At 38.2% G+C, this 14,694-nt stretch overlaps 1 protein-coding gene across 1 annotated transcript; it reads left to right on the forward strand.

Annotated features, from left to right (window-relative positions):
- Positions 1–8,214: 8,214 nt before the first annotated feature.
- On the forward strand, positions 8,215–9,384 carry LOC308422827 (HAUS augmin-like complex subunit 8; the record flags this gene model as incomplete). Its single annotated transcript, XM_080919485.1, has 1 exon — positions 8,215–9,384. The coding sequence occupies one exon, from the start codon at positions 8,215–8,217 to the stop codon at positions 9,382–9,384; it is 1,170 nt and encodes a 389-aa protein (XP_080775611.1).
- Between the last annotated feature and the right edge of the window lie 5,310 nt (positions 9,385–14,694).

The following is a 14,694-nucleotide window of genomic DNA, read 5'->3' on the forward strand; positions in this document are numbered from 1 at the left end:
TATCTTTTGAATAGATAACATTCATTCTCAGTTTAATTTTTACTTCCATAGAATGTTGCCTATTTGTGAACTTTAGGCCAAAAAATAATGGTTTCAAAAGACCGCTGATCGGCAGGGACTACTTACGCAACTTGTTAGCATGAGGCATGAAATTAAGCAGAGAAAATGGCTTCCGACTCTCACCATCTTCCCCTGATTTTAGCACTGATATGCCTGGTGGTGAAAACCTTGACACTATTCAAAACAATAAACCTGGAATTAAAAATTTAGCCTGTCCTGTTTCCCAAGGCAGCAAAATAAAAAGAACTACCCCAGAAACCTCCTACTTTACTTAATAATAAAATTGCTATCCCAAGTGTTTTTAATCTAAAAGCTATGACTTTTATGGAAACTTAGCATTCATACAGGGTACATTCTCTTGACAGGGTTTTACAACAGGCCAGAAAGATTGACAACTTGAAAGTTATGTTGGTAACTGTCAACCTTTAAAAAATTCAATCAGGAGGTTAATTGAAGACATGAATTTGAAAGGAGAGAGCATCTTTCTTATCACACTAAAATCAAAATATAATATTAACCCACTTTTATAGGTAAACTATGTTTCATTAATTCTTACATAGGTTAATGTAGATGTTCAGTGTTCATTTTATAGATTACATTTTTAGCATAATGGCAAGAAAATGTCTTAAGATTTTTCACCATCTCAAATTACTAAATGAATGTCTAGTGAGGCTGGTCTTGCCTCTACCTCTATTCCTTTCCAGATAGTTACTTTAAAAGGTGTGTTTGCTCCAAGAAAAGCCTCATGATCAGAATGGAGCTGGTGTGTGTGTGTATGTGTGTGTGTGTATGTGTGTGTGTATGTATGTATGTGTGTGTGTGTGTGTGTGTGTGTGTGTGTGTGTGTACTTGTTGGTGTTGTGCCCACTTAACACAAGCTAGAATTAACTGAAGGGTGGAAGCCTTAATTATATAATGCCCCCATACAATCTAGCTATCTAGCATTTTCCTTAACTTGTGATTTATGGGGAAGGACTCAGCTTATGGATGGTGCCATTTTAGGCTGAGGGGCAGGTTGATCAGGCCACAGGAAGTAAGCCAATAAGGAGAACCCCTCCATAGCCTCTACATCAGCTGCTGCACTGAGGTTCTGATGACCACTAAGAGCAGCAGCAGAAGTAGTGTGGAGCCAGTCAGAGAGGTGCCTGCCCTGCTCAACTGTCTATCCTGACAATCATCAATGAAGGACTACAATGTGGAATTGTAAGTCAAGTAAGTCCTTTTCTTTCTACTCACTTTACTCACAGTATTTCATCACAGCTATCAAACAATGGCAAAGACAGAAGTTAGTATCAGGACAGTGGTTATTTGAAGAGTTTGGAACTTTGGACTGGAAAAGCGATCAATTTCTCAGTGGTCTATCCTGTAGAAACTCGGAATATAATGATGCGAAGAGCAATGCAGACGGTAGAGGCCTGGCTTGTGAAGTTTCAGATGGAAATTCCAAGACTATCATTGCAATTAGGTATTTTTAATTAAGATTTCATTATTCTGGTTTAGCTGGGCTGAAAAACCAGCAGTGGCATACAAGATTCTAAAGGAATAAAGTGGATCCTTTTTTTTCTGGGATACTTGGTCCTGATCAGCAGAATCTGAGAAATAAGCAGTGATTCAGAAGAGACAGACATCTGTGAGATGAAATCTTTTCTAAAGTGTTTCCAGAGAGTCAACATACAGAGTCTGAGCATGAACATGCCCAAGGTTATCGCTTATTAGAACTCAAACTGGGTAGTATAAGGGTCACTTAGATGGTACTGAGTTTGAATATATGAAAACTATAGGGATTGGATGAAGTTTGGCATTGTGAAACAAAAATGGGGTTCCTAGAAAGTTCACTGATAAATGTGTAATTCAGTTGGAACCAGGGACCTCACAACAGTTTTGGACATGACCACGTCATGGGATGACTGCCAAGAGCATCAGTAGCAGTGGCGTGGAGACAGTGAGAACCTAGAAAATGAGCTGCATAGGGAAGAAATAGAGAACCACACAAGCCCTTCGAAAGATCCCAGAACATCATGAATGAATGCCCAGTAATCTGATCTGATCTGCCATCAGGAACACACGGAGATCAAGAGACATAGGCCTGGTAAAAGGGAGAGGCTAGAACCAACCCCTGACAACAAAACCACATATGAAGACAGACAACAAGATGGCAAGAGGAAAGAAAAAGAATGTACCCCAGAAAAACAAAGACAACCTGGCAACACCAGAACACAGCTATCCCATCAAAGCAAACAGCGGAATGCCAAACACTCCAGAAAAAAAGACTCAGACCCAAAATCATTCCTCAAGATGATGATATAGTTAAAAAGAAACAGGAGGAAAAGCATAAAGACTAGAAGCTTTTAAAGAAAAAACAAGAGAGCTCGGCCCATCTGCCACCCGGACAAGCAGTTCCTAAAGGTTTAAAGACCGGTGATTAGGAGATCTAGGCAGCCAGGGAGCAGAGAGATCTCTGTGGAGTGTGCACAGAAAAGGCACCTCCGCCCTGCCTGATCCAGGGACCAAGGACACAGCATTGGAACCTCTACTTCCACCCGGCGACTCTGGGGCGCAGAACAGGGCTCGGCCCATCTGCCACCCGGACCAGCAGTTCCTAAAGTTTTAAAGACTGGTGAGTAGAAGATCTAGGCACCCAGGGAGCAGAGAGATATCTGCGGAGTGTGTACAGAAAGCACGCCCCGCCCTGCACAATCCAGGGACCAGGAAAACAACATTGGAACTTCTGTTTCCACCCAGCGACTCTGGTGCGCAGAACAGGGCTCTGCCTATCTGCCACCTGGAGCAGTGGAGATCCAAGGACACAGACCGGATACAAGAGAAAGGCAAGAACATATCACTGAAAACAAGATGGCAAGAGGAAAGCGAAAGAGTATATCCCAAGGAAACCAAGACAACCTGGCAACACCAGAACCCAGCTCTCCCATAACAGCAAACATTGGAATGCCAAACACTCCAGAAAAAGAAGACGCAGACCTGAAATCATACCTCAAGATGCTGATAGAGATACTTAAACAAAAAGGGTGGAAAAGCAAAAAGATTCAGAAGCTTTTAAAGAGGAAACAAGAAAAACACTCAAGGAACTCAAAGAACTAGACGAAAACAGAAACAAAGAGACAAAGGAATGGAAGAGGGAATTTAAAATGGAAATTGACACAATAAAGAAAACATTAAAAGAGATAGCCCTAGAGGTAGAACACCTAAAAAAGAAATCAGGAGTCACAGAAGCAAGCATTTCCAATAAATTACAAGAGATGGAAGAGAGAATCTCGGGGGCAGAAGACAACATTGTAAACATAGACAAAACAGCCCGAGAAGATGCAAAAAACAAAAAGCTCCTAACCCAAAATTTCCAGGAAATCCAGGACGCAATGAGAAGACCAAACCAAAGGATAATAGGAATAGAAGAGGGAGAAGAGTATCAACTAAGAGGCACAGTAAATATCTTCAACAAAATCATAGAAGAAAACTTCCCTACCCTCAAGAATGAGATGACCACAAGCATAAAAGAAGCCTTCAGAACTCCAAATAGGCTGGACCAGAAAAGAAATGCCTCCTGACATATAATAGTCAAATGACCAAGTGCCCAAAGCAAAGAAAGAATACTAAAAGCAGTAAGGGAAAAAGGTCAGGTAACATATAAAGGCAGACCAATCAGAATCATACCCGATTTTTCAACAGAGACTATGAAAGCTAGAAGAGCCTGGACAGACATCATGCACACCCTAAGAGAGCACAAGTGCGAGCCCAAGCTGCTATACCCAGCAAAACTATCAATCACCATAGATGGAGAGATAAAGATATTTCAAGACAAATCAAAATTTACACAATATCTGAAAACAAACCCAGCACTACAACGAATTATAGGTGGAAAACCCAATACAATGAGGGAAAATACATCCTAGTAAAAACAAGAAAACTACTAAACAAGAAAACCAAAAGAAGAAAAAGACACAGACACAACTCAATCCACAAAAGCAATAATAGCAGGGAACACAAACAACTATAACTTGACATCTATTAACATAAATGGACTCAACTCCCCAATAAAGAGACATAGACTATCAGACTGGATACATAAACAAATCCAGCCTTTTGCTGCATACAGGAAACTCATCTCAGAGGCAAAGACAGACACTATCTCAGAGTAAAAGGGTGGGAAAAAAACTTCCAAGCAAACAGCCCCAAGAAGCAAGCTGGAATGGCTATTCTAATATCAAATAAAGTAAATTTCCAACCAAAAGTTATCAAAAAAGATAAGGAAGGACACTTTTTGATTATTACCAGGGAAATCTGTCAGGAGGAGCTCTCAATCTTTAACATATATGCTCCAAATTAAAAAGTACCCACATTCATAAAAGAAACCCTACTAAAGCTCAAAAAATTCATTTCAACCCACACAATAATAGTGGGAGACTTTAATACCCTACTCTCACCAATGGGCAGATCATGGTAACAGAAACTGAACAAAGACACAGTAAAACTAGCAGAGATTATGAACCAAGTGGAATTAATAGAAAACTGTAGAACATATCATCCTAAAACAAAAGAATATACCTTCAATTCAGCACCTCACGGCACCTTCTCAAACATGGACCACATAATTGGTCACAAAAGAGCCTCAATCAATATAAGAAGATTGAAATACTCCCAGGCATCCTTTCAGATCACCATGGTCTAAAGTTGGTCTTTAAAGACAACAAAAAGCCCATATGCACTTTGAAACTAAACAATGCTCTATTAAACAATAGCAGGGTCAAAGAATAAATAAAGAAATAAATTAAGGATTTTCAAGAATTTAATGAAAATAAAAACACAAGATACCCAAACCTATGGGATGCAATGAAAGCAGTACTGAGAGGAAAACTCATAGATCTGAGTGCTTCCATAATGAAACTAGAGAGACCATACTCTAGCAACTTGACAGCACAGTTGAAAGCTCTAGAACAAAAGGAAGCAGATACAGCCAAGAGGAGTAGAAGGCAAAAAATAATCAAACTTAGGGCAGAAATAGACCAAATAGAAACAAAAAGAACCATTCGAAGAATCAACAAAATGAAGAGCTGGTTCTTTGAGAATATTAACAAGATTGATAGACTCTTAGCCAGATTAACTAGAGGACAAAGAGAGAGTATCAAATTTAATAAAATCAGAAATGAAATTGGAGACATAATAACTGAAACTGAGGAAATTCAAGAAATCATCATATCCTACTATAAAAGTCTATATTTAACAAAGCTGGAATATCTGGAGGAAATGGATGAATTCCTAGACAATTACAAGATACTAAATTTAAACCAGGACCAGATAAACCATCTAAATAATCCCATAACACCTAAAGAAATAGAAACAGTCATCAAAATCCTCAAAACCAAAAAAAAAAAAAAGCCTAGGTCCAGATGGATTCAGTGCAGAATTTTATCAGTCATTTATGGACAACATAATACCAATACTCTCCAAACTTTTCCACAAAATAGAATCTGATGGAACACTACCTAACTAATTTTTTGAGGCTACAATAACACTTGTTCCTGAACCACACAAAGACTTTACAAGGAAAGAGAACTTCAGACCTATCTAATTCAATGAACACTGTTACAAAAATACTCATCAAACTCCTTGCAAACCAAATCCAAGGACACATCGAAACAATCATTTATCATGATTTAGTAGGCTTCATCCCTGGGATGCAGGGATGGTTTATATACAGAAAACCATCAATGTAATTTACCATATAAACAAACTCAAAGTAAAAAACCACATGGTCATCTCGATAGATGCTGAGAAAGAATTTTAAAAAATTCAATACCCCTTCATTTTAAAAGTCTTGGAAAGAACAGGGATCAAAGGTTCATACCTAAACATAATAAAAACAATATACAGCAAACCAACAGCCAACATGAAACTTAATGGTGGGAAACTTGAAGCAATCCCACTAAAATAGAGGACTTTACAAGGCTGCATACTCTCCCCCTACTTATTCAATATAGTACTGAAATTCCTGGCCGAAGAAATTAGACAGAAAAGGAAATCAAAGGGAAACCAATACGAAAGGAAGAAGGAAATACATCACTATTTGCAGATGACATGATAGTGTACGTAAGTGACCCCAAAAATTCCACCAGCAAACTCCAGCTGATAACCAAGTTCGTCAAAGTGACCAGATACAAAATTAACTCAAAGAAATCAGCAGCCTTCCTATATTCAAAGGAGAAACATGCCGAGAAAGAAATTACTGAAAAGATATCCTTCACAATAGTCACAAATAATATGAAATACCTTGGTGTGACACTAACTAAGCAAGTGAAGGACATGTATGACAAGAACTTCAAACCTCTAAAGAAGGAAATCAAGGAAGATTTCGGAAAATGAATGATCTCCCATGCTCATAAACTGGAAGAATCAACATTGTAAAAATGACCATCCTACCAAAGCAATCTACAGATTCAATGCAATCCCCATCAAAATTCCAACCCAGTTCTTCATTGAGTTGGAAAGATCAATGTGCAATTTCATCTGTAATAACAAAAGATCTAGAATAGTGAAATCCATCCTCAACAACAAGAAAACATCTGCAGGAATCACTATCCCTGACCTCAAGCTATATTACAAGGCATTTGTGCTGAAAACTGCATGGTACTGGTACAGAAATAGACACGTGGATCAATGAAATAGAATAGAAGATCTATAAATGAGCTCTCACATATATGGTCATCTGATTTTTGACAAAGGTGCTGTAAACATTCAATGGAAAAAGGACACCTTATTCAACAAATGGTGTTGGTCCAACTGGCACTCAACATGCAGCAGAATAAAAATAGACCCTTTCTTCTCTCCTTGAAGAATGCTCAAGTGCAAGTGAATCAAAGATATCTAAAATAAACCAGGTACACTGAAACTATTAGATAAGAAAGTAGGGAAAATCTTACAACACATAGGCACAGGAGAAAATTTCCTGAACAGAACACCAATGGCTTATTCTCTAAGGTCAAAGATTGACAAATGGGACTTAATGAGATTGCAAAGTTTCTGTAAGGCTAAGGACACTGTCAAGAAAACAAAATGGCAACCAACAGAGTGGGAAAAGGTCTTTACCAACCCCACATCTGATAAAGGCCTAATATCTAAGGTACACAAAGTACTCAAGAAGCTAGTCACCAGAGAACCAAACAACCCTATTAAAAATGGGGTACAGAGCTAAACAAAAATTCTCAATTGAGGAATATCGAATGGCTGAGAAGCATCTAAGAAACTGCTTTACATCATTAGCCATTAGGGAAATGCAAATCAAAACAACCCTGAGATTTCACGCCATACCAGTCAGATTAGCCAAGATCAAAAATTCAGATGACAGCAGATACTGGCGAGGATGTGGAGGAAAAAGAACACTTCTTCACTCTTGGTGGGGTTGTAAACTGGTATACCCACTCTGGAAGTCAGTCTGGCAATTCCTCAAAAAATTGGACATAATATTACCTGAAGACCCAGTTATTCCACTTATGGGCATATACCTCAGAGACACTCCAATAGCAACAAAGACACATGCACCACATGTTCTTAGCAGCTCTATTTATAATAGCCAGAAGCTGGTAAGAACCCAGATGTCCTTCAGTTGACGAACAGATACAGTAATTGTGGTACATTTACACAATGGAGTAATACTCAGCTATCAGAAACAATGACTTAACGAAATTCTTAAGAAAATGGATGCATCTAGAGAATATCATCCTGAGTGAGATAACCCAGTCACAAAAGAACAGACATAATATGCAGTCACTGATAGTTGGATGCAATCCCCAGAAAGCTTTGAACACCCCAGAAACAACTCACAGACTACATGAAGTTCAAGAAAAGAAAAAAATAGAAAAGAAAAATCCATTATGCTTAATCCTTACACACCAAGAAAACTTTGACTAATTCCAGGTTACATCCTGTTTTACATGTCCTTTATGCTCATTGTAACTAGTAAGATATTAATGCACACTATCAGTCCTTTAAAAAAAAAAAACCCAAGCACTGACCAAAATTTATTCATATACTTTTATTCAAAAATGCTTGAAATTGAGAGCACCCTCCGGCCTCCAGAAATTACTCCCTGCCTCCTAGCGGGCGGGATCCTGAGAAGCTTGCCTTTGAGTGGAAGGCGGGAGAATGGCGGATTCCTCAGAGCGGGAAGCAGGGAAGCCTGCAGCTGCTGGGACAGGTGCTGCTCCTAAGACCAAGGGCAGAAAAGTGCCAGGAGGAAGAGTGTTAGAGTCCCGGTACCTGCAATATGACAAGCAAACAAAAAAGGTGTCTGCAGGAGCCAAAGGAGAGAAGCCACCTGAGGGAAGGAAAGCCACCACAGTGCCTAGGAGCAGAGAGAGCCAAGTGATGGGGACAGGCAACCTGCAGTCCACCATGCTGGAAGGGCATGGCATGAATCCACCAGACCTAGACCTCTCTGCCATCGGTGACAAAAGCATGTCCAAGAAGACTTCCGGGCTAGACAGGGAAATGACAGACAAAGCTAAGTCCACATCCTTTGCCAGCCATGACAAAAAAAGAATTCCTCGAAAGAAGAAGCGGGATCTGCAGGAGACCATGGACATAATGGAGTCACAGACGCTGCTGATGACCCTGCTGTCTGTGAAGATGGAGAACAACCTGACTCTGCTGGAGGAGAAGGCGGAGCAGAACTTGGCAGCCATGTGCCGTGAGAAAGAGAGGCTGCAGAGGCAGGCACAGGAGCTGCGACGCCAGCTGCTTCTCCAACAGAAACACCAAGAGCTGTGTGCTTCCCTTGATGCCCAGATTGAGGTGCTGAGCCCTCTTCAGCCTGTGTTAGAGCGCTTCAAGGAGGAATACAAGACACTGGGCAGAGCCCTGGACACCACTCGACACGAGCTGCCCGTGCAGGCTGTCCACATGGAAGGAAGTGGGAAGGAGCTCCTAGATGAGCTGGAGCCAGCCCTGAGGACCACCCTGCAGCTCCTGGGTGATCTGCGCATCTGCTCCTCAGATGCCAGTGCCCAGGAGCCTGGAGCCAGCGCAGCAGAGCCTGGAGCCAGCGCACAGCTGGATCTTCTGCTGCAGGAACTGAAGGGCTTGGTTGCTGAAAAAGACCTGGAGCTCCGCAGACTTGTCACCCAGGTGGTGGAATTGTCTTCCGAGGCCAGTAAAGAAGCAGCTCTGATGAACCAAGAAGTATGGGAAGAGGCACAGGGCACCGTCACCAGCAGCCGGGGATACTTCAGTCCAGATGCCACCCAGGACAGGATGAGTCACCATAGACCTGACTCAGTTTCCTCGGGCAGCCTGCCTTGCCTGAGCACCTCCTAGTTGTCCTTATGCTCCTTTCTGTCCCCCACACCTCCTCCTGGACTGGGGGAGGTTTGTGGCCCAGTGTTCTGGACAACTCTGGACAGCTTTTGCACTTTGGTTTTGGTTTGCTTTGATTTTGTCTTGATGGTGCCATTGGGATGCCAGGCTTGGGTTTGGGTCCCAGACTGAGTAAAGAAAGCAGGCTGAAAAAAAATGCTTGAAATTTGTACATTTATCTTTGCTTTTTAAAATAAAATTGTTAAAAAAAAAAGAAAAGAAAAAAGATTGAGCAAGCCAGGAGTAGCATCCCATTAACCATCATTCTTTAGAGTATTTGCTTCAGCTCCTTCCTCAAGGTTTCTGTCCTATTTGAGTTCTTGTTCTGATTCTATGGATGATGGAGTACAATTTGAAATTATAAGTCATATAATAATCCTTTCTTCTCCACTTCATTTTGGTTATAGTGTTTCCTCACAGCAACTGAGAACTGGCTAATATTGTTTGTTTGATTATAATGCTTTTTTTTTGGTTTAGGAAAATGTTTTGTTTTGTTTTGTGCGAAAGAAGGAACATAAATTTTGATGAATCAGAAGATGTTGAGGATATAGGTAGAGTTGTGGGAGGATAGTGTATATATTTTGTGATAAATACAATAGTATATTATATATAAAGTAAAATCAAATCAGAGAAGGATAGGGAGACACAGTGAAAGAAAAGTCATAATTCAAAGCAGGAATTTGTTTCTTTTGAGAGCTTGTGCCTTACTGTGGAAGGACTCCATGCTTTCATTATTACAGCTTTCTTTCATACAATATGCAGTGTCTTGAAAACTCCTTTTACACAAGAGACTGAAAACTTTTATTTATGTGAAGAATCCTGACACTTTAAAAAGGTGTTTGGAAGAGTTCACCATATAAAGCATGGTATATAATATGAAGAGTCAGAAAGATAGCTCAATATACAAAGATGTCTTCTACTTAAAAAATAATGTTTAATTTTCCAAATTCTAAATTCAAACCCTGGAACCCATAATAATCAAGTAGCAGAGAACTGACTCCACAAAATTGTCCCCAGACCTTCTCACTTCCAAATATCCTAAGCCCAGAATACAATAAACGCTGTTTAGAACATTCTGTATTACTAATTTTCATAACATATAATATAAATCTATAAAGCATAAACCAACAAATTGATTCATAATAGAAATATATAAGTATAAAAGCTACAGTGTTTACTTATTACAGAATATTGTTGTTTTACTTTCCTTTGGGACACTTGAAGTTTCTTCTAAAGCAGATAGTCAGCATTTTAAATTGTCATCATGAAAGGTCAGTCACTACAGAAACAGAACGGAGCAAGGCCCAAGCTTCTCTTTTCTATGCTCATGGAGAGTTTTGCTACTTAAGCTGTGAGAAGTCAACAGAAGCTCAGAGAACTTGAGTCATGAGGATGTGCAGAAAAATGAGTTAAATAACTGAAAGTTAGGAAGCAATGGACTCAGACACATGACAAAAGAAAAGGGAGTAGGAAGGACAGTCATTTCAAGATTACTCACAAGGCCCTAAATATTTATTTGTCAATAATTTTGTATTGGTGAAAAAAAAAATCAAGACCATTCCATTCAAAGTAAAGAGCTTTCCTGGTAAGCTAATGCCTGAAACAAGGAAGTACACATTTGATGCCATCCACTGTGGTCATGTTTGTGTTTGGGACCCAATTAAGTTCAACATTTCTAGTTTAATTTTTTAACTGCATAACTAAAGAATGGCAATTAAGTACCCACTTAATTATCGGGGTGCTGCAAATTGTTTTCATACTAAGAAAAGTTGATTAAACTAAAGATCCTAAGAAATATTCCCTACAAAATGTGTATTGCTAGACATTACGTCTTTAAATGTAGACTTTATATGAGGTTTTGTAAAATAACTTATATGAAATTATCCCCATTGACTAAGGCATATATATATAAACTTATATAATATGTACTTATTTAAAGCATTTATTATAAGTTATATGTTATTACCATATATTATACATTATATATTATGTTACATGTTATATGCTATACAATATATATATCATATGTTATACTACATGATTATGGTTATGTGTTAAATGTATATATAAGCACATATATATATATATGTGTGTGTGTCTGTGTGTGTGTGTGTGTGTGTGTGTGTGTGTGTGTGTGTAGAGTATGAAATAAGACAGCCATTTATACAGATGGAAAAATGTGTTATTACTTCTATGCCCTTAAAATTTAAAAATTATGTGATTAAAATTCATTTGGTTATTCTATCAGACCTTTAAAGAAGAAATAATAGCAATACTTTTCAAACTATTCCACAAAATAGAAACAGAAGGAATATTCTCTAACTTGTTCTACTAAGCAACAGTTGTGGTGATATATATATGTACTCACTGATAAGTGGATATTAGGCTCAGAATACCCATGATATAATTCACAGACCATATGAATCTTAACAAGAAGGAAGGCGAAAGTGTGGCTGTTTCAATCCCACTTAGAACGGGGAACAAAATAATCCTGGGAGGCAGAAGGACCGAAGGACCTGGATAGGAAGGGTAAGAAAAAGAGAAAAAAAGGAGGCAGGATCAGACAAGGAAAGAGACAAGAGAGAAGTCTGGAAGACCAGGAAAATAAATAGAAATATGTAACCGTGGGGGGGTGGGGAATTAGGGAGGATCACTAGAATGTCTCAGACATCAGGGATGTGATAGGCTCCCAAGACCAAATAAGTATGACATTAGTCTAAATGCCCAACAATAGAAGGACAGCACCTGAAGAGAAAAACTCTTGTAGATATATATGACCCCCAGTTGTATGATAGAATCATCCATCCACCTCAAAATCTTTAACCCAGAATTATTCTTGTCTAAAGGAAATGCAGGCACACACACACACACACACACACACACACACACACACAAATAAAAAAAAAAGGAACAGAGACTGAAGGCCATCCAGAGACTGCCCCACCTTTGGATCTATCCCATCCACATACAGGAAACTCCAACACTATTGCTGATGCCAAAGAGTGTCTACAGACAGTAGCCTGATATAGCTATTCTCTGAGAGGCTCTGCCAGATTCTGACTGAGAAAAATGCAGATGCTTAAAGCAAACCACTGGACTGAACCTGGGGATTCCAATGGAAGAGCTAGGGGAAGGACTGAGAGGTATTGCAACACCATAGGAAGAATAACAATATCATCTAACCTGACCCCTCAGAGCTTCCAGGGACTAAATCACCAACCAAAGGGTATACATGAATAGGTCCATATCTCCTGCTACTTATGTAAAAGAGGATTGCTTTATCTGGATTCAATGAGAGAGGAGGCCCTTGGACCTGTGGAGGCTTGTTGCTCCAGTGAAGAAGGAGGCTAGACGGGTGAGATGGAAGTTGGGGAGAACATCCTCTTAGAGACAAAGGGGGTATGTGGTGGGGGCTAGCAAAGAGAACAACAAGAAGGAGGACAAATTGAAATGTAAATATAAAATAATTAATAAAATATGGAAAAAAAATCAACTTGTTGGTTTGTAATCTAACTTAGGGGAGTCAGGTTTGTCCTATACTCTCTTTCTCCTTGAGAGACAAAAAATAAGGGATTAATATTACCAACTATTTTAGGTCATCACAAACTATATCATCAAAATATATTCATAGATTATTCTAAAGATAGATATATATTAAATGTTTAAAGATTTTTAGAATTCATAAACCAATTCAGGCAATTTTATTAAATCTTTAACTCTAAGTATTTCAGATTATTCCCTTAGTTCCTTCTACCATTCATTCTAAAAACATGGTAAGAAACTTTCTGCTAATACAAAATCTAAAATGTATTTATGTTAGATAAACATCTTTATAAATGATAAATGAAACTATCAACAGTCCTATGTGCTTTAGAAATTGAGCTTCTAGCCTGAGTGACAAGTTGTAAATTTAAATACTAATATACAAATATATGATATAAAAAGGCAGCAATGCCTTTATTTTTAATTGCCATTAAAAAGAATGCCCTTGGGTATCTGCTACCATCTTGCAGGATACTTTGAGCTATATTATGGCTTTAATTTTAGTAAAATACCCTTGATATTTTGGAGCTTAAAATAATAAATATGCTCAAATAAATGTTTAATTATACATGTATTTGCAGCAAAAGTTGACAGTATTAGACATCTAAAGAGCACTTTTGTATAACTGGCCATAAGAGTGTAGCTTCTTCAGTGGTTTTTGGTACCCTTTGAGTGCTGCCTCTATCATTGGACAGAACCTTAATTATGAAAAGTTTGAAGGATCTAACTCTTTATTACGCATAATCTCCCATCAACCATATTATTGGTAAATTTAATGACCTTTCTAAATTTTTGTCATTTCTTTAATACAATTTTAACAAACTATGTCCTTGAGACTTTATAAGTATGATGGAAGCAGATGTTTTGAAAGTTTTTTTTTTCTGTATGCTGTTAATATTGCTTGTTCATTTTGTGTTAAAGGTAGCATAGGAGAGTTGAAAAGGCTCCTTTGGCAGATGCCCATTTCCTCTGCTTATCCACATCACTTAAAAACAGAGTTTTTTGGGTGAGATTTACAGCATGACCTTTTATTTTGAGCCTCATTAAAGGGATTAGAAAATGATTGATGTACACCTGGAAGGTAGTAACTACTATTTTATCATGTTTCATGCATTTCTGCAGGGACTGATATTATAAGAATGTATGATTGCTTTGTTTTCACTGTATCCAAAATTTTCTAGATTTATTTTTAAAAAATACTTTATTTTTAATTATACATATATATACATATACATATACACATACACATACACATACACATACACATACACATACACATGCACAAGCACATACATATACACATACATATATGGGTTTTCTGTGCTAGTGAATGCAGGCATTTCTTTTTTTTTATTTTAGTTTTTGGTTTTTTTTTTCCACTTTATTTAAAAAAGAGGGGGATACATTTACAGATTTTTAAATGCATGTTGGCATAACATTATATGAATATTTTTGTCAATACTTAATTCTTTTAGAGGTTTGATAGCATGCATAGAGATCCCACTAGTTACCATAAGCATAAAGTACATGTAAGACAGAACGTAACATGGAAACAGATTTTGTGTTGGGTATAGATTGTGTGCAGAGAAAAAAAGCATTAATTCTCCTGATGTTAAAGTGACTAGAAGTTGTGAGATGTTCAATATAAATTTTGGAAACAGATTTCCAGTCCTCTGGAATAGTACATGCTCTTAACCAGTAAGAGAAAGCTGTCTCCCAGCCCGTTAT

Source organism: Micromys minutus (genome assembly GCF_963924665.1).
Source record: "Micromys minutus genome assembly, chromosome: 7".
NCBI classification, from domain to species: Eukaryota; Metazoa; Chordata; class Mammalia; order Rodentia; family Muridae; genus Micromys; species Micromys minutus.